The sequence below is a fragment of the Lynx rufus genome, unplaced genomic scaffold (assembly GCF_022079265.1).
Source record: "Lynx rufus isolate CCGP_SWC_20201006 ecotype Redwood Valley unplaced genomic scaffold, mLynRuf1.p SCAF_6, whole genome shotgun sequence".
Lineage (NCBI taxonomy): Eukaryota > Metazoa > Chordata > Mammalia > Carnivora > Felidae > Lynx > Lynx rufus.
This window is the reverse complement of record NW_025814878.1, coordinates 119,607,989-119,628,055: the sequence shown is the minus strand read 5'-3', so window position 1 is coordinate 119,628,055 and position 20,067 is coordinate 119,607,989. Positions and strand designations below refer to the sequence as shown.

Below are 20,067 nucleotides of genomic sequence, written 5' to 3'. Positions count from 1 at the left end.
TGTCCGACATGTTCCCTCCCCAGTCAAGCTCTCCAGGTCTTTTCCAGGCCTTTATCAACTTAAATATATGTGTGTTCATGTGTGGTTTCAAAGAAATCAACTAAAAGTACATTTGAATCACCAATTTTCAAGTTGGTGACATCTGAGAAGATTTATCAGTAAGAAGGACAGAATTACGGATATATATGTGTGCACATAAGTCAGCCTGACCCATTATAGATTACATACCCAGCTACCATAGGAGAAAAGAGTAAAACTGTGAGCAGTGATTTTTTAACCCTTTCGGCTTACTGGGAGATACCATCAGGAAGACAGATGTTGGACTGTTTCTCTTTGTTAGTATTAAACATGAACAAGAATAAAAACATGCTTATGAGATACAAATATCCTTTCACCCACTGAAAGCCTTACCAAAGAAAAGGCTCCACTTCAACGATTAACTTTAAAATTAGCTAGGTAATTTTTAAAGTAATGATTTATCATTCTCCCTTACTGCAGATATTTAAAGTAATGATTTATCTATTCTCCCTTACTGCAGATATTTGCCAACATGTGGTCTTTTCTATTAGAGACAGATAGGGTTTATAACCACTTTCGGTTTTCTCATTTTACACTGTTTTCAGTCTGCATGTTCTAAAGCATCCGCATACCATATCCAGGTGAATTTTCCAAAAACTTAGCTCTGACCCTGCCAAATTAGTCTAATCAATAGTAAGAAATTAAACCAAAAAAGTAAGTTACCAAACACCTCTTTTTGAGGCAACTAATTAATATAATGCCAGTTGTTCAGTTTTATTATTCAACATATACTATGAATCCCTATGTGTTATGGGATGTTTTTCATATTTGCCTTGAGTCCACTGGCAAATTCAATGTGCTTAGAAACTGAGTTTTCCCAACAATGACATGTTATCCCTCTGCTATAAAAAAGTAAGTTGAGAATAGAACATTCCAGTGATTGTTCAGAAATTAAGCTTATAAGGGCAATTTATGTCTCTACTACCCAGCTATGTCCAAAATACAGCCACAATCAATATTTACTATTTGTCTTCAATGACACGTGTGAATGACATAGTCAAGCAACTAATTTAATGTTCTACTCTTTCCTTTGATCTCCACTGTGCCTCTGATCCAGGGAGCACACAGAATTGTCCTGTTGGCATAGGATTCCTCTCCAACTGATAAAGCAAACTAGGTCTGGTGATAAGCATGGAAGTCAGACATTACTTTGTAATTTCTTTTCTTTCTTTGCTGAAAAGTTTCATTTGTAAAAATAATTTTAATTGTATAGTATTGTCTCCAGAGGCTAACATGAAGCCAGTGTCTTCATTTCTTTAAAAATGAGAACATAAAATGGAATTCCAGAAAGAAGTTGGTCTTGAAACTTGTGAGCATATCCTGCACAATGTGCGGTATAGACTTGAGGGGGGACTGTTTCCAACTGTGGATGTTTAAGGAAGAAAAACCCAAGTCCAAAGCACACCATAGCTGATGCTAATATACCCTCTCTTAGCAAGCAGTAAACCAGTTGTGTATTTTTTTGGAGGTTTAATAGTCTGAGATTTGTTAATGAGGCCTACTGCTGACTGAATAGAGGAAGGGAACTTGCTATAACACAGAGATGAGATGAATGGTTAATTTAGGGTATGAAACTTATTCCAAACTGGAGTGCATTGAAGTTTACAATAAATATCCCTAAAACATCACTACAAATTTTAAAAAATAAATAAAAGGGAGACAGAAGACATTAATTCATAATAATTGATGTTATCAAGAATAGTCTAAAGAAGTACAAAATCTTTGAAATCCCTGTGCCCAATTCCTTATTCTGGCTAATCTGTTCACTTCTGAAGTTGCACTTCTGAACCCATCATGATTTTCTTACAAAGAAGGAAAAAAAAAAAAAAAACCCTACCCTTTAGAAACAGATCTGGAAAGGCTTTGAAAGTCACTGTTGCCCTGATAACATGGTGACACATCAGCTGTGTTCCTGTAGTTAATGAGCTTATATACTCCTGCAGGGAGAAGGCTGAGCCATCCTGAGGGACTATAACATGGCAAATGCTCCCAAGCAATTAGAGGCTGATTAAGTGTTTATCTCCTTTACAGGTGGGAAGGAAAGAATGAAAATGAAGTGGGCAGATGTAAAGAGACCGGAAAAATTCATGTGACTGTGGATCTCAAATACTACCGACCAACTGAAGTGGTAAGGACTCCTTGGCCACCCAGTGCATGGCCACATTTGGCTGGCTGGTTGGCTGGGAAGATGTTCTTAGTGAATATCCACAGTCAGCCTTCAAAGCTTTCCATTGGGTTCTCTGACATCCTTCAATGGTCAGGTCCCAAAACAGACTACAGTGAATTGAATTTGAGTTGTTATTCTCAGCACGAAATCCATTGCTTAATCAAGGAAAACAAGGGTAAAATACAGCCAAGGAAGTAGTTGATTTAAGAAACAGAGACTTCTATCCAAGGCAAGTCTCCTCACATTATTAGCTTTGATAGCTGATCCCTGATATGGGATGTCTGACTTACAAGGCCCTCCATAACCTGCAAGATCTCAAGACCTGGAGGGCTGCATACCTTCCCATATGCACATGCACTCACACATGTACCCACACTCACTCATATGCGCTCACATGCACCCACACAAACCTAACCCATAAACAATCCCCCCGTACATTTTTTTAAGATTTAGCTCATGTACTGTCCTGCCTGTGAATACTTTTCTGGTCAATATACTACTTACTACCACTAAAATCTTTCCTCCTTCATTTGTATCTACATTATATGCTATGCATAATCATGCTGTAATACCTATTATAATTTATCATACTCATTTGTTTACATGACCTTCTCTTTTTACCAAATTATGAATTCTTTGAGGATAAGGTCTTTTTAAAAAATATCTTAGGCTTTAATAAGTAGGTGCTTAATAAATATTGACTGATGGGTGGATGAATACAAAATTTTCTGTATTAAGAAATGACCTATAGATTGTTAGTGCCTATTATCCTTCTTTCCTCAATTTATAAAGATTTTTAGCTTGGTGCTGTCACTTTAAAGTGGTCTACCTTCATACTATGGTGACAAAACCCAGCATGTTAAATAGATCTAAAAATAATCAAAAACAGCATCTTCAGAGAGAATTGTTCAGAGGTTTCCTAATGAAATGTACATTAGCTGTGAAAATAGAACCTGTTTTATCTGTGCTTTGAACCTTATATGTTGTACAGTATTTCAGAGATTAGGAAAACCCCAGAGAAGAGAAACTGACAGTGAGTATGTCATCAGTAATCACCCTCTAAAATCTCTTTTTTTAAACAAAAGAACAAACTTCATTTCATGTACTCTGACACACAGGAGGAAGTAAAAAGGAAAGGAAATCAGCAGTGCTTAGAGACTAGAGCTGTAGAGTCAGTGCATTGTCCTGGCACAGGGCGTGGCTGGGTCTCTAACACACAGTGAACAATGGTTCCCTGTGCTAATGGCAAGTGGGTGTGCCAAGGAGAGGATGTGCTCCATCTCTGGGGGAGGAAGATACCAGCACACTCCTGCTGACACCGCAAGGAATGCCTGTCTATGGAGCCCCCTAGCCACACTGGCATTTGTTTCCCTGTCCTAAAGAGGTGCCACAAGGGTGTCATTTTTCCAGACTATTGCACAGATCACATAAATGGACAAATTTATTTCTCTCCTCACGAACAAAAATTGTCATCTCAGAGTAGAAAATTTACTGAGCCCACAGAAACCTCCATCCTTGTAACAACTGAAACGTGGTTCTTTCTCTGACACCAAAATAGTTTCAAAAGCTAGGAAGTCATTAAGAATGGCTTGTCTGTCATTCTTACTTAGGCAAGGTGGGGGATTGATAAGGACACAGAACAAAAGAATTTGCTGAACAGGAAAAGGACCCTTGGACTAACAAGATGGTTCTTAGAGTCCGTATCAACCCCTCTTTCCTGCCCTGACAGTGCTGCATCCCTCCTCATTTCTTTTGTCCATTCAAATGTCATCATCATACCTGTTCTGCAATTCTGTTTATACTAGTGTTGTTTGAACATAAGAGAAGCATCTTATTTCAAATGCTTGCTTGCTTTTTTCACTGATGGGACTCTCACCCTAGATTTTCTTTTGATTTGGGATTCCCTGCTTGATTTGGGATTTTTAACTACATTTCATCTTTCTAAGCCTTTAGGCTACATTCGTTTTGTTCACTCCACTTCAACTTAATATTCTGTGGGACAAGCTTTTCTTGTATAGTGAGACTAAACTTTTAGCCTCATTCCTCAGAACAACAAGTTTTCCCAAAACTTGGACCAGCTTGACAGACTTATATAGAATTGCCTTAGGGGTGATAGTATTCTTCTAGTTAAAAGGTGACCAGAACTGGAGACTGACTGGTAAATGAGCTTTCACTTAGGTGCAGGGCCCTAAAACCAACACATCTAGAGTCATTCAGAGTGAGTCCTGAAAAGCACCCAGCTTCTCTGAGGTTTGTCAGCACTCAGTAGAGGGTGGACGGGGAATTCTCCCATGTCTAAACTGGATCCTTCCCATTTAAGTGTCTTAAATCCATCTCGCAAGAGGCAGAGACTTTTTTTTCTTTCTTCCTTGAATTCTTTAAAACTCTGATCTCCTGATTAGCTTTAATCATGCATCTTCCCAGATTCTCAGCATATAGGGCACTCTGAAGCCAAAAACTAAACTAAATCTTCTTAGAGTCAAATGGTTCCAGAATGACTGCTAGGAAAAAATAAATAAATAAATACCATCAAGAAAATTTGAAAAAAAAAATGATAAGGACATATCAGGTCTCAGAACATCAATACCCTAATGCAACTGAAGGGAAATAGAACTTTGTGTTGTTTTTTGAATAAGATTCAGGCTAGTTTTAAGAAAGGTTCTTTACTCAGCACAGGACAGCACTACCCCAAAAAAGACCACCGATGATGCCATATAGAACATACTTCCACATGCACCAGTAATTTTTGTCCTCATTGATTTAGCCACCACAAAACCTTAAATCTTGCTTCTGTTACCAACATGGAAAGTCTTGAAAGTTTTTGTTCTGAGCTAAGGACTCTGGCATCCAATTAGAGCAGAATGGAGTCACATTCTTTTAGTTCTTTACCTATCAATCTCTATGTTTCCTTTAAATGTTTAGTTTTGCTTCTGTGAAGATCTTGATCCTGGACATCAGACTTTAAATCCCCCATTGCCCCTGATTTCCAGTATCTGGTGATGGCAATGTTAACGCTTGAGTTCTGTGCCTCTTAAATCTCCTCTCTTGTATATAATTTCCTGTATGTGTACCCATTTATACACAGACTCATTGCAATGTGCTTCATTCAGAGAGAAGAAGTAGCGTCATGCCTGAGTGTGGGCCTTAGGGCCAGACCACCTGAGTTCAAAAACTGCCAATGACTAGCTGTGTGACTAGGCAAGTTACTCAACTTCTCAATGCCTCTGTTTCCTTGACTTTAAAAATGAGATCAATAGGAGAGCTAGAAGTCTATAGAAGTGTTGAAGAATTAACAGTCAATTATACAAAATGCTTATTAAAATAGTATGTTACACAGTAAAATACCCAATATTGATGTGCTATTATTGTTATTTATTTATTTATCCATTTACCAAATATTTACCAAACACTATGTTAGGCCTATGAGCAAAACAGACACATTCCCCACCCTTGTGGAAATTGTACATATAGAGAGAGGTATAGATCAGTTACTTAAATCTAGTACCTTTTGAAAAGTACAATGACACATGATAAATTGTACAGATCAACCAGTAAAAAGTAGATAAGAAGGTATAATAAAGTCTTCAAGCCAACATTAATAAGTACTTTGATATTTTATTCTTGATTTTTATCTTTTCTAATTCTCCTTCCGAAGCTTTAGTAGCTATTCGGTGGTATGGAAATAATAATATTGATTTACTACTTAATTTAAAATAAAATAAGATGTCTTCATTTTCTTTGAGAATTTTTCACTTGGAAAATTTTCAAAGGTTGTATTAATGAGAAATTCATCTGAATGTTTTAACCACACCAAATTTTTAACCACACCGAAAAGTCAATCCATTGAAGGAAAAAAAAAGGCTAAGAGTTTGTTTTTTGTTTTGTTTTTTGTTTTTTGGTTTTTGTTTTCTCAGTTAAACTAACAAAAATCACTTTTTTTCTGCAGAGTATTTTAGGAAATGACATAGGGCATATATTCACAAACCAAAATTCAAATCACATACCTTTCATGAAAAATATCTTGACTTAAATGCTACTAGATGTTGTAAATTAAATTTTTTTCTTGCTATTATATTCATCTCAACATTCATTTTTCTTGCCATTGTATTTCTAGTGTCCTCAATTGTAATTGGTTTTGTTCTGTTTACTTAGATACTTTCTGTTTATTCCCATTCTTTATAGATATTAGAAAAATCAGGAGTTAAAATCCAGAATTGAGAAGGCAGTAACTTCAAAGAAGTCCAACAAGCTAGTTAAAACAACACCTTCCTTCAGTAAAAACGTGTGGCCTGTTTCTAATCAAATTACCATATGCTTGTCGAGTTGTCCCCTCTGCAAACTTTTCCTAATATTTTTCTGTAAATGATGTTAAGTTAAATGGCCCATAATTGCTTGCTCTATCTCAGAGCCCTGTTTAGAATAATGCTGGGTAACACTTTCCAGACCTCAGGAATCTGATCTATCATCAGAAGATGTGTATACGTCCTTCCTTCAGCTCCATCTCTGGGTACTGGGGGTCTTGAAACTGTCCCCTTTCTCTCCCATCTCTGTTCTCACCACCTTCTCACACTTCCCCTCCCAAAGCAGGAAATTAGATCCTCCCAACTCCAACCCTTCATCTTCTCAGCGCTGTTAGAGCCAGTTGATCTTTCCCTGTCCTGATCCTCTGACCTCCAAAGCTCTAATCCTACCCCTCCACTGCTGCTTTTCTTTGTTCCTTGTTTTGACTGGTGGGAGCTAGGATAAGGAGTTGCAGAGAGAGCAAATTAAGGGCGAGTCCCTTTCTTCCTGCATTCTTGGACCTGTGAAAGGAGAGGCTGTTCTGTAAGACCCCTTCCAATTTTTCATATCCTAGCATTCTCCTCTTTTACAACTATCACAATGGAGTGGGATGCTAGCACTAATGTGCCATCATAATGCTTCCTCTGAACTTCTTATACTTGTATTTTATAAATAGTTTATATCTCTAAATCACTGTTTATATATTTTAAGCCTCCCTCTTAGGCTCCTCATACTAATCTTTATATCCTTCCTTAATCACATTGACCTTTCCTGCCCTTTTCCTTCCTTGGATTTAACCAAAGGAGCTTTAAGTTTCAGTCTCTTCAGTTGATTCTCAAATATTCTACTGTATGTTTTCCATACTTCATAGGATCCCATACAGAACCCCTAGGGGCATATAACATTCCTCTTAAAGCCTGTGTTCTTTCCTTGGTTGCTACCCCCCTCGAGAGCATTTCATATCTAATGAAATAGTAATTGGGTACTTACTATAATGCCCCCAACATCCTATTTTTCCTTGAAAGTTTTCATGATTAGATCCTGATCAGAACAATGTAATTAATGATTCATAAAATCTATATGAATATACATAAGTATATACTTTATCTTATTTAAAAATATTTTTTGTATTTGTCCTAAAAACTCTCTGATGTCCTTCTATAGATGGGGGTTTTTCTCTGCACCAATTAGGAATTCCTATAAAATCTGTACTTTCCCCCCCCCAAAAAAAAAGCTGTCCAGCTAATGACTACCCCCATTTATAATTACAGTGTTGACCTCTTGACATCTACAAAAGAAATTCCAAAATCTTAGAAATTTGTTTTAGCTTCTGCAGCTACTTTTCTTAGGAAGAACTATTAGTACTTGAGTTCAGCTTCTACCTCAGCTAGCCCTGATGCAGCTTACTCAAAGTATAGAATTACTTACGGGAGGCCCATCCATCATGGGTGTGATCACCTGTTCCCTCTTCATTTTCATCCAGCCAGCGAGATCTGTATTTTGGAATTTTAGAAATCCCCATTTGCTGTTTGTTTTTTAAACAAATTGACAGTGTTTTTCCTGTTGTATCAAGCTATATTTATCTTCTAAAATAAATACAAAAATCTTCATTCATGGAGATTTCATGGATAAATCTATCTATGGTTTCCTTCCTCCACCCTATTCTGCTTTATCTTCTCAATAAGGTTAATTATTCCTTACCAAGTTTGATTTTTTCCCCAGCACTTTGTTCACTGAGGAAAAAAATATTCCAAGTATTCCAGGTCTACCAAAATTTAGTCCATGTACATTTACTCTTGGCCCCTATCTATCTTTATCTTACCCTAGGCCTTCTGTAGCCTCACTCTCCATGCCCTTGGTTCATGGCAGACTGGTTTCTTCATTCACTGTCACATCTACTAGCAGTGTTGAGAATTCATTTGACTGCTTTTGTCAGAAACCTCCAATTTGGTATCCACAGCTGATGGTCTAACTTAATAGCTCTGATCTGCCTCCTAGATAATTACATGTTAGGTGGTTGGCCTGCTGGTAAATACCTAGTTCCATTCAGCCACTGTTCAGTATAGGTGCTGTCCTTAATAGCAAAATCCAGTTTGTACATTTTGTAATGCTGTCATAAATTTGCTGGTTTCTTGGATAAATCAGAAGTGCACTGCTTCATGAAAAGCTGGAGTAAGAATATCTAAACTTAAGGGCACCTGTGTAGCTCAGTCAGTTGAGCATCTGACTCTTGATTTCGGCTCAGGTCATGATCACCCAGCTCATGGGTGCAAGCCCCGCATCGGGCTCTGTGCTGACAGTGCTGAGCCTGCTTGGGATTCTCTTTCTCCCTCTCTCTCTTTCTGCCCCTCGCCCATTCGCACTCTATATCTCTCTCTCAAAATAAATAAATATTAAAAAAATTTTTTTAAAGAATATCTAAACTTAGAAATAAGTAGGTTTCTAAGGTATTAAAAGATTATCTAATTTCAGGATTTATTACCAGAATCTTTTAAAAATAGTATGCTCATTGTATACATTTAAAATATAATTCTTATTTACCTTCAGCTTCTCCAGAATATATCAGTATATATAAAATAAAGTATTCTTATATGATTGCGGTCTTAGAGATTCAATTAAAAAAGAATGTTTACTGAATTTCTACCATGGAGATAAGTCCTAGAACCTCTGTGAGAAATGTGAAGATGGATGAAATAAGGTTCTTGTCCCATGGTAACTCTCAGACAAATGAGGAGGAGCATGTAGGAAGCTATTGGGACAATCTAGTGCAGGTATAAGAAGGAGCTAACTGAACCAGGGCAGCGGAGGCGAGAAAATCAGTGACAAATGCCAGGACATTGCAGAGATGGTGACCACAGGATTAGGTATGGATTGGATAGTGACATGTGGATGACAGACAGGAACTGAAGGTGGTTCCCTGGAGTAGAGGCTGAACCGTGAAGTAGGTGAGAGATAATGATGCCAGAACTCACATCAGAGATATAAGAAGAGGACTCCGTTTGCAGTGGGAGGTGTTGAGGAATTCTGGTACAGTCATGGTGCCTTAGGGATATCCACATGGCAATACCAAGCAGGAGTTGGAGCTGGAGGCCTGGTGTAAAGAAAAGAGGTCAGACAGGGCCTCTAGACAGGGTAGTTGTGCAAAAGGAAGAGTTAAAGCTCTGAGATGAACACCCCAAAGAGAGCATGGCGGGTGAGAGGAGAGAAAAGCATGAACAGGGAGCTAGTCACAAAGCCAGGCAATTTGAATTTCAGGAGATAAGCCTCAGAAGCCTATTTTTGGAAAAGTGGGTTAAGAATTCACAGAACTCTGGGGCATCTGGGTGGCTCAGTCGGTTAAGTGTTTGACTCTGGATTTCAGCTCAGGGCATGATCTCACAGTTCATGAGATGGAGCCCCAAGTCAGGCTCTGTGCTGACAATGTGGAGCCTGCCTGGATTCTCTCTCTCCCTGTCTGCCCCTACCCTGCTCGTTCTCTCTCTCTCTCTCTCTCTCTCTCTCTCTCTCTCTCTCTCAAAATAAATAAATAAACATTTTTTTAAGTCACAGAATTCACCAATCAAACGTTTGTGTCCAAGAGCTGCAGAGCCAGACTAAAGTGTCTGCCATCCTTGATGATTATCCCCTGCCTTCAAGGCTCCTTACCCAGCTAATATCAGAGTTTCCATTAACTGGCAGATGATTACTACCTGTCAATCCAGGCAAAACTGAATTTCAGATGTAAGCAGAGACCTCATTTCATATTGATATGTACTGGAAGGTTGCAAAGCATCTTAGAATTCTTAAAGATGAAAGAGCTTATATAAATATAAGGTACTTTGTGCTGCATATTACCATTTTTATTACTGTCATCATGATTAATTATCATCATCACCCACTGCTGTGAAATCATTAGTTATCAAGAGACATCTGAAAGGATACTTTGAGCTTATCAACTCCTGAGATTTTCTTTTATTTAAACCTTTATTTTGTTTTGCATCTATAACTTCATGCAGAAAGGGTTATTTGCTACTTACCAGCTCTGTACTTCTTGATCCAGTGGCAGAAATGATGGTCACAGTGAAAGTTAAAGGAGATGAGTTAGGGACCCTCTCCTCTTACTCTGCTTAAACTGTGTATTCCCAGAACCTATAATAGATCCTGAGATCTAGCAAGTTCTATGACTACTCCTAGAATGTAAGTATCCTTAACAATCTAGAGAGCAGCCACCAAAGAGAATATATTAGGCCATCATGTATGTTCATAGTGCTCCATTTACCTGCCAACCACACCCTTCCATCCCCTTTCAGAAATCTTCCTGCAGAAACCTATCTTTGTACTTGCTTCTTACAACGAGCTAGATGTCACTTTTACAGTCTAAAATCTGTGTTGGTTTCCTATTGCTGCTATAACAAATTATCCCAAACTTAGCAGCTTAAAACTACACAGATTTATTATCTTATACTTCTCGATATTAGGAGTCTGAATTAAGTTTCACTGGGCTAAAATCAAGGTGTTGAAGGAGCTGTATTCCTTCTGGAGGCTCAGGGTTCTTGGGCTGTGGGGTATTCAGTTGGCAGAGAATAATTAATCACTTTGACCCACTGCTGGATCACAGTGCTTTCTGTTGTTTGAAAAACACATTATTTATCACTTGGAGAAGAAAGAAGAAATGGGGGACTCTAGTTAATTGTCATTTTAAAGTTTAGTAATATACATACTCAAAAACCCCACCAAAATACTAATATGCACTTGAGCAACTGTGAGGACAAACCATCCTAAGTCTGAGGGAACAGTAGGCAAAGGAATAAGAACAGGATTCCTAAAGAATAGGAGCTTTAGAGTAGAGTTTTGGAAAGACTTGTGGTTTGAAAGACAGAGAGAACACACTCCAGGTTGGGGCAGGAGGTGTCCAGGAAATGAACCAGAGGGGCCTGCAGAGACAAAAGGCAGGGAGTCCCTCGTGCAGAGAGAACCTGTCCAGCACAGCAATAATGAGGCCCATCACCACTAACTCTCCTTCCCAGCCTCCATTTGTGCCCAGCACATCCTCTGTTCCATGTTGCTGTGCCTCCAGCCTGTCTGCAGCAGCTCAGCTGCTCCTCCTCCTTTATTTCTAGCTTATTTCTTCTTCTTTATTTTTACCTTCTTGTATTTGCCTTCCTGTACTTCATCTTCTCTTTTCTTGCTGTCATGGGTCTTAACATCAGTCATGCATCATTCTTAAACTCCGTGTAGCTACTATTCTTTCCAAGACCACCAATCTGCCTTGTGTTACATGGCATCTGACCCCTAACTGTCTTAAATTCTAGAAGAGTGCCCCTTGCGTGTCCTATGATGTTAGTTAAATTCTGTGTTCGAGACTAATTCCTAAACAGTTCACAGCTGTCTTAATGCTTAAAAGGCAAAGTCAAGAATAGAGACGACCTTACTTTCACAAGAAATTTTGTTTATCTCATAAACATGGGTCCTTAACAGCTATAACAAGGTCAATCTAAATATGCGAGGTTTTTTTTTCCCAAATATTCAAGTTTATCGTGAAATGTTTCCCAATCTTACAGGGAATTTGTTGAGAATGAAATTAATCCTATGTGGAGTGGTATTAGAAAGACACTATACATTTTAGATTCAAGTTGTTTCTATTATTTTTGGAAAAATGTTAGCAGAGAAAATGTGCCTAAATGATCTTCTAGAACCACTTGTTGAACTTTTGGGAATATGTCAAGTTTCTCTAAGTCAAGATGGTGAAAAGAAATAATCTGTTTCTGAATTCGTTTCAGCTTTGGAAGGTTAGAGAGTGAGTGCTACATTGCCTTATTAAAATTCTAAAATTTATAAGAAAGTGCGGTGGTAATTTGAATCTGTTCTACTGGCTAGCATTAGAAATTTAAAAGTATAACTCTCAACACTTTTTATTCCCAATCCTCTCACTTTTATAAATCTCAAAGCTTCGAACTTCTCCTTCCTTCTGTTTTTTCCACTGTAGCATAACAATGAATATTTCCCACCAGTCTCAAAGGGCATATTGAAAAACTGATGAATTATTAGTTTCTAGGCCCTGCACAAATGTCAGCCCATTGGTGAAGCCTCCTTTTATTTCTTTAGGCAAAGTTAGCACTTAACCTCTTATGAAGCACTTGTCCCATTGTAATGTGATGTGTCATTTCCACCTGGAACCTTGGGGGCAGGAATGACATCTGATGGCCTTGGATAGTACTTGGTACATAAAAGGGGATCAATTAATGAATGCATGTATGCCACATCAAAGGATCATTCTCCTGCTTTCCAACCAGCTCTGGTATAAACAAAATTACTCCAACACTGTAATAAACTGTAACTAAATTCCAAAGGAGAAAAAAAAGTATAAAAATATTTTTCCTCTTTTCCTTTCTATTTGAAATTCTACTACAAGATGAGTATTGGGTTTATTCATGGCTTACATCTGTACATCCAACCTTTAAACAAAATTCATCTTCCTTTTATATCCCTTCATCTCTATATATCCCCCATTCACGAGTTCTTTATTTCTTGCCCTTTTCTTTCTTATTTTTTTGCTGATATTGCCTTCTTTCTTTCTTCATCTTTTCTGAAATTCTTTTTTCCAGAGGTTCTGATTGTTTCCCTACTCCAGTCCCTGCAACTTCTTTCTTAAGCAATTCAGACCATCTCAAATAAGCTTTTAACCCATTCCAACCCACCAGAGTTGTGTACTGGTGCCTCTTAATAGGAAGAGCTGGTAATGGGGATATTGCAGACTGACTCTAGAGTAGGTCCCTTTGGCATCCATCTGGTGTGTTGTGGGTACACTGCTGTGCACTGCTCATGTGAGAAACCTTATTGTTGTCTTTGAAATCTTGGAGGGAGTGCACCAATAGCATCACATATGCAAAAGGCATGCTAGGTTGTTTCTAACTAAGAAAAGTACACCTGCCAAACAGAGGCATTTTCAGTTTTGAACTGCTAATAAGAAATGCCCTGGTGGCAGCTACCATCTTTATTTTCCCTACTCTGAGACTGTATGTGTTGAGCAAAGTATTATACGGCATAAGAGACGCTCAGCTGTTCTTTTGGCTTTGTGCATTGCATGTGTTCCTCTGCTACTTCATCTCCAAAACTTTTTGAATAAAAAAGTGATAAGTATAGATCAGTAAATAGCTACAATGACTGGTACTTTAACTGTGGAGCCAAAGTCTACCAGAAACCTAATGGCATGTTATCTCCCCCTCACTTAAACCTCCAGTGTTTTCCTGTTTTTTTTTTAAATGAAGACTAAAATTTAAATATATGATTGTGTAAGAAAGGTAATAGTCATTTAGAACAATATTTTTTTTAATTCTGAAATAAGCATTGGACTCACAGAGAAGATTTTCCTATTAAGGCTTGCATTGTATTCCTCTTTGTGCAGCCATTTTGGTAAAAAATACAGTCAGATGCAATGGAATAAGCTTCAGATCTACTTTCTAAAACAAGTATATAAAATATAATTTTTTTAATATTGTGTTTCCCAACGGAGGAGACGTGGGTCTGATTGCGTATGGCTCTCTTGCTAAAAATTGTGCATCAATGGATCAGAAAAGAGGGAGAATGTGGATCAAAACAGTTCTTTTTTGAAGCCTTTGTTTTGCGTGCTGCCAGGTTGAGATGAGAGAGAAGCCATTTTCACAGTTTGGCACATCTGTAAAATGTAGTGTGAAGGTTGGGGGGAGGGAAGTGTGATATGAAATATTCTCTTCATGAATCAGCACCTCCCACTTGCCCTAAAGGTGGGATGGCTGTTGATACCAATGCATTGTCTCCTCTTTCAGCTGGTGAGGGAGGGTAGTGGGAGGCAGTGCAGCCTAAGGGAGTAGACGCTGAACAAACAATGCCCACACATCCGATCCTAGTGTGGGCGGGTGGTGGGTGCCCAGGAGCGGCAAAGACTCGCACCCAGTCATCACATATGGTGCTGAGCAACCACCAACTGATCCAAAAAGGAACTGAAAAGATAAAACGCTAGAGTCCATTCATAAAACCAGGACATTTTTTATCCCATAAGGACAGTGGTAGGTAAGAGAGTAGTTTTAATCATGGTTTTCTTTAATGTATTTATGAAAAGGGTGGCGCTTAATCTCCTGTCACTTGGGTTTGTCTGGAAAAAAATAAAACAAAATTCAGTTTCTTGTCCATTTAGAGCATCTACTATGGGCATATTTCTTCTAATTTATCAGTTTTACATTTGTGACTCAGTTCTGCATAGTCTTATACTGTTTCATCACTTTGGGATAAGCATGGATGTAAGGACCATTGCCTTCCAGCTTTCTGTAACAGAAATAACTTCACGCATCTGCATCATTGTCCCCATATGTTGATGTACATTTGTCAGTCATTTTGATTCACATCACTCTGTCCTCAACCCTCCCCAGCTGAATATTTATATTGTTTCACTACCCACCAATCTTGAAATCCAAACTAAACAACCCATTGCTTCCTAGAAATACTCTCCTCTCCTTTTCTGCATTTTCATGATGTTGCTCTTTTTTTAAAATAATTCAACCTCTTTTCTTTCCTCCTTCCTCCATCTTTATAAATTTTCCAGGTAGCTAAACTTCATTTCTGATTCCTTTATATTTTGTGGTCTGCATCACAGACATAAAAGTAAAGCATGTATTTGTTTTTAAACATGAGGGGATAAGTCATTATTTCTTTTGGAACTTCTGTCTGTGTAGGTGACATTTTGTGCCTCAACTCCCACTATAGACAATAGGTTAGAAATGTGTTTTTGCAGTTATTGTTTTTTATGGAAACCATTGACAATGATATTAGTTTATTCATCCAAAGGAAACACCAAGGAAAAACACTCTGGTTAGATAATTAGGAGTTGAGATAGAATGCAGCTTCAGAAGGTTGTATGTTTAGCTATCTACAACCTTAACATCATCTCAGTCTTGTCTTCTAAATGAAGGGTGATTATGTTAACCTACACAGAGGTACTAGAAGGCTAAGTTAATGTTTGTGAAACATGTTGACATTTTATGACCAAAGATACCATCTTAGTATAAATTGATGTGGTTATTATCAAAGAAAACCTCTCTAACGAGGAATCTGAATTAATTTGGCTGAATTAGTCGACCTCCTCTGTATCTGCTGTGAAGCCCCAAACCTCTGAATTCTTGAAATTTTCTCTCTTGATCCTGGAGTCTGTTTCTAGGTGTTGGAGAGGATTAGAGAATAGGTCATGGTCACAGAATTATAAACAGAGGAAATGTGTCAGGTATTTGTAAACACTGAGATGAAGGACTGAACCAGGTTTGCAAGACAACTTCTTCAGGTGACTATCCAGCACAGCCACCCAACAGATGCTTGCTGGATACCACATTATGTTAGCCCTGAATGCTCATGATGGCATTTATCATACCATATTAACAGTCCCTCTACCCAGCTCAACCCATGTGGCCAACAGGAACTTCAGTCCACACTGCACAGAATCTGACTGGCTTTTAAATGATTCTCTTTACCAAGTTGATGAATATATCTGCTGTATCCTCAGGCATAATGTGGCTTTTCAGGTATGGACATATACAAATGCTCTTTCCTGTCTGATGGAAGGTGGGAATATAAAGTAGAGTATTTAGAAACAAAGTCAATTTGACAGGCATGGTGGAGGTAAACAGCCTGACTTCTGCAGGAATAGTGTTGACAAGCAGAGACTCTTGGGAAGCTTCCAGGTACATCATGGGCTCAGACTTCAGGGATTTAGGCAATATAAAAACAGTTTTTTAAGATCCAAAGTAATTTACATTAAGTGAGTTTATATCGGTTGGAGTTTTATGTTATTGTTTTATATACATATGTAATTTTTATTGACTATTTCCAGAAATAATTCTGCAGTTAAGCCACAGGCTGTTGCTAGAGATGCAAACTCTTCATTCTTGGGTGCTCTGCACTAGTTGAGCTAGACATTTTCATTGAGAGAAGGGACATTTTCCCTCCACCCCCAAATTTCAAGTTCTGGTTTTGAAACTAACTCTCAGTCCCAACTTTAAATCCTAGTTAGAGCATAATTTCTTGACAAATTCCTCTTTTCCCTTTTTTTCTCTGACATAAGCAGTGTCTCAAAACCATGTAAGGGCAGCTCAGAGAATCAAGTTCTTGCCTTAGGAAGCAAGATTCAAGGTCTTGGCCCACAATACTTGTTCATTTCTGTCTGCTGTTGTGAAAATCAGCTAAAAACATCAGGTGCTTCTTCCGGGCCCTGTGGGGTGAGGGGGAGTAACAGGCAGAAAATCACTTTGCTTGGCGTTGGCCTTTGCCGCCATTTTGAATCTGTGACCAATCTCTGCTGTCTTGCATCTCTGATTTCTCCAGCACAGAACTTCATTGTTATTTCTTCCAGGTGCCTGGGGAGCATTAATTTCTCCATCATCATTTCAGATGGGGAAACTGGGACACCAAAAGGCTGAGTGACTTGCCTAAGGTCATACTGTATGGTAGTGGCCCAGCCGGTTTCCAGGCTATGGTTCCCCATTAAGCCTTACCCCCCTTTTCTCCAGGGTCATATGTTCTAGGTCACCTGAAAACTTTGCCTTCTACCCCTTGGCCATCAGGGACACCTGCTCTTGGTCTGTTCCAGCCAAGGTCCCCTCAGCTCTGGCACCAGAAGGGGTTGCTGGCACTGTGACTCTGTGAAGGTCTTCCCTGGCCTTTTCTCAGTGCAGCTTTTCTTTGTTGCAGTGAGTGGGTTTGCACCTACTTAATGGTCTGAAACTATAAACCCAGCAGGCAGAGTCCGGTGATATGTTCAGAGGACGTAAACCTGTCCTGTCTACCTGCAGAATTGAAGCACTGTGAACCATTCACAGGCCATCAGAGAGCATTATTCATTTGGCTGCTCTCCCCCAGTGGTTCTGAAGAATTGTCTACAAGTGGGAGGGGCAATGGCCCAGCTGGAGTGCATCACCATATTACCTGACAATGGCTCTTTGTCCTTTTAGTGTGTGACTGGCTCACATTTTACTTACCATGTAAAAAAGTCTTTTTGAGGAGTGCTTCTGGTTTAGGTTTAAAAGAAAAATCAAAGCCACCGAGATACAGCATAATAAGATGTGACCCTAGTGGCTTTTTGCTCTTCCCCTGGGACTCAAGGGAATGTTAGCAAGGCCCAAAAGCCCACCTGGCAGTCACTATTTTTTCTTTAATGTGCCCTTAGAATTCTTAGAGTAGACTACTAGATTTTAATTTAAAAGGAATATTTTAATAATTTTAATAATTTTTAAAGGAATATACCAAAGGATTTATAATAGCCATAGTTTAGGAGGAAACCAAACCTGTTTTTGCCAATATCTAAACCATTTTATGGACCACTTATCTGATGCAATGGGACTTTCTCCCCAACACCTTCTTCATATCTAAACTGTATTATTATTATCATACTTCATTGCACAGCTACTTCTTTATCCCTGAGCAGTTCAGATTTGGACCCACCCCATGTGGCATGTTTGTTCTTGTCACTGTCACTGTACCGACAATGCCCCCAGAGGGGTTCCGACTGTAAGCCCACTCCTCAGGCCCCCCTTCCCCCTTCCTCCACCTTTCTGCTTCTCTGAACATGCCCCACAGATTGCTGGGAATGCAAAAGAGTGACATTTCCAGCATCTACAGAGTTATAGCCTTCTAGTTATTTCCTCCCTACCTGTGAGATATATAAGGATGCCATGTTTTGTTTCACACACTTTCTGTGAATGGCGAACAAATGGCTCACTCTTTATGGCCCTTGAGGCCTTAGGAAGGTGTGGATGGGTACCTTTCCCACTTGGCACTTCTGGTTATTTCCTCTCTCTGCCATTAAAATTGGGTGAAAAGTGTATTTGTTTATTCTTATTTCATTTATTTACACCTTATTCCATAAAATGTTTAAGAAAATATAATTACCTCTGTCACAAGTAAGAGCATAGGCTATTTTGTGAAATCTTTAGTGTAGTAACAGAGTTCATATTCAAAATGATTTTCATCCCATAACACATGTTTTAAATAATATTAGGGCCCAGCCCTGCCCAACAAACACCTATCTTCCCAATAACGTATTGAAAACACTAATAAAAATATTTTAACTGTACTTAATTACCATATATAACATTGTTTTTCTATGGAAGCACTCGTTCTGAATTCCAAATCTAGGTGCTAATGACATGGGTCTTTCGGGAAGAGTGGGGTGGATGGGTAGGGAAGGATGGATGCCCAACAGATGTTCCTCTAGTCAGAGTTGTGTGTGGTCACTCTGAGGGCTGCCCTGGGAGACACAGAGGGCACTTCGGTCCAGTACCTCCCTCCTGGACAAGATAACGGTGCTCTGGAACAGAGCCCTTAAGAAAGTTGTCCTCTCTTTACTTCTCTGAACTTCGTGGCTATTTAGTCTATCTTTAAAGTCTCTTCTCCTCCTTCTGTGAGACCCAGAAGTATTTTTCAGCAATAGATAGATGAATGGAAAGATATGTATTTTGAAAAATCACAATCTTTTTGGCCCATGTTTTGACCCCCAAAACCTTATGAGTTGGTTTTGCTTTCTTGAAGTCACATAAAAGTATGGTTAACAGAGACGTGGTTCTGGTGGGCACAATGGAGATGTAATTTTAATTCCTTCTATTCCCAACCAATAATAATATTGAAATTTTGGGTAAACAACATTGGAGAAGTACTGAAACTTGAGATTCATTTAACTGCTAAAATACTACTCTGCTATCCACAAACCACCAGTTATAAATGTTTCCATGCCCGGTTCAGCTGACAGCAAGAGAATTTGGAAAGTTAGAAGCTAGGACCTAGTAAGAGATGCCAAACACTTCCTTGCCTTCCCTATAATATTGTCATGAGTGTTTTCCTTTAAAATAATTTCCTTAGGGCTTAGAGATCGGTTGGACAGCATAATATTCAATCATAAAAGATAATTGTGTAGGATACTTCAAATTGATATAAGGCACCAAAGCCTTTAAAAGTTGCATTCATTCAGACTTGTTTGAGATAAAATGTTGAATAAGAAAAGTAGTATTGAAAATGGACAAACAGTATGATCGCAACCATATAAGAACAGTAAGAAAAAGTTAGAAGGAAATAATCATTTAGCCACATTCTTCAGACTTCTCTTGTGTTCAGGCCTCTTTCCAGCACAAATGTTAACACTGACTGTGTTTTGATGATAGACCTTTAAGGGGTCTTTCCCTCTAATGTACTGTATTTTCTAAATATTTGCTGATGAACATATATTACCTTAAAATGGAAAGTAAAAAATGTCAGTCACAGATCCCAGAGATGTTCTCATCAGTTAACATAAAGAAAAGCATGAGGAAAAAGACAAATATTTTTCATAGGGCCTCAGGTTAGAACAAGTGAACAGGAAAACCTGTATGTTTCCCTGGGCTTCACCCTTTTCATGGCCTCCTACATCTAGCAAACCTTTGAGCCCGCTTCCTGAAGGGCCCTTGAGTGTATCACCCCCTCCAGTGCAGCCAGCTTCACCTCCTGCTTTCATCCCTTCCCTGGCCCTTCCTCAGAGTTATCAGTGCAAAACTGCCACAATCTTCTTTTGA

General features: G+C 38.7%; 1 protein-coding gene across 1 annotated transcript in view; it reads left to right on the top strand.

The window, feature by feature from the left end:
* Positions 1-20,067, top strand: part of GMDS (GDP-mannose 4,6-dehydratase) — a 644,755-nt gene that overhangs the window by 546,019 nt on the left and 78,669 nt on the right. Inside the window, exon 9 of the mRNA XM_047101621.1 lies at positions 2,110-2,206. Coding sequence (XP_046957577.1) covers positions 2,110-2,206 — 97 coding nt within the window. The remainder of the gene's footprint in view (positions 1-2,109; positions 2,207-20,067) is intronic.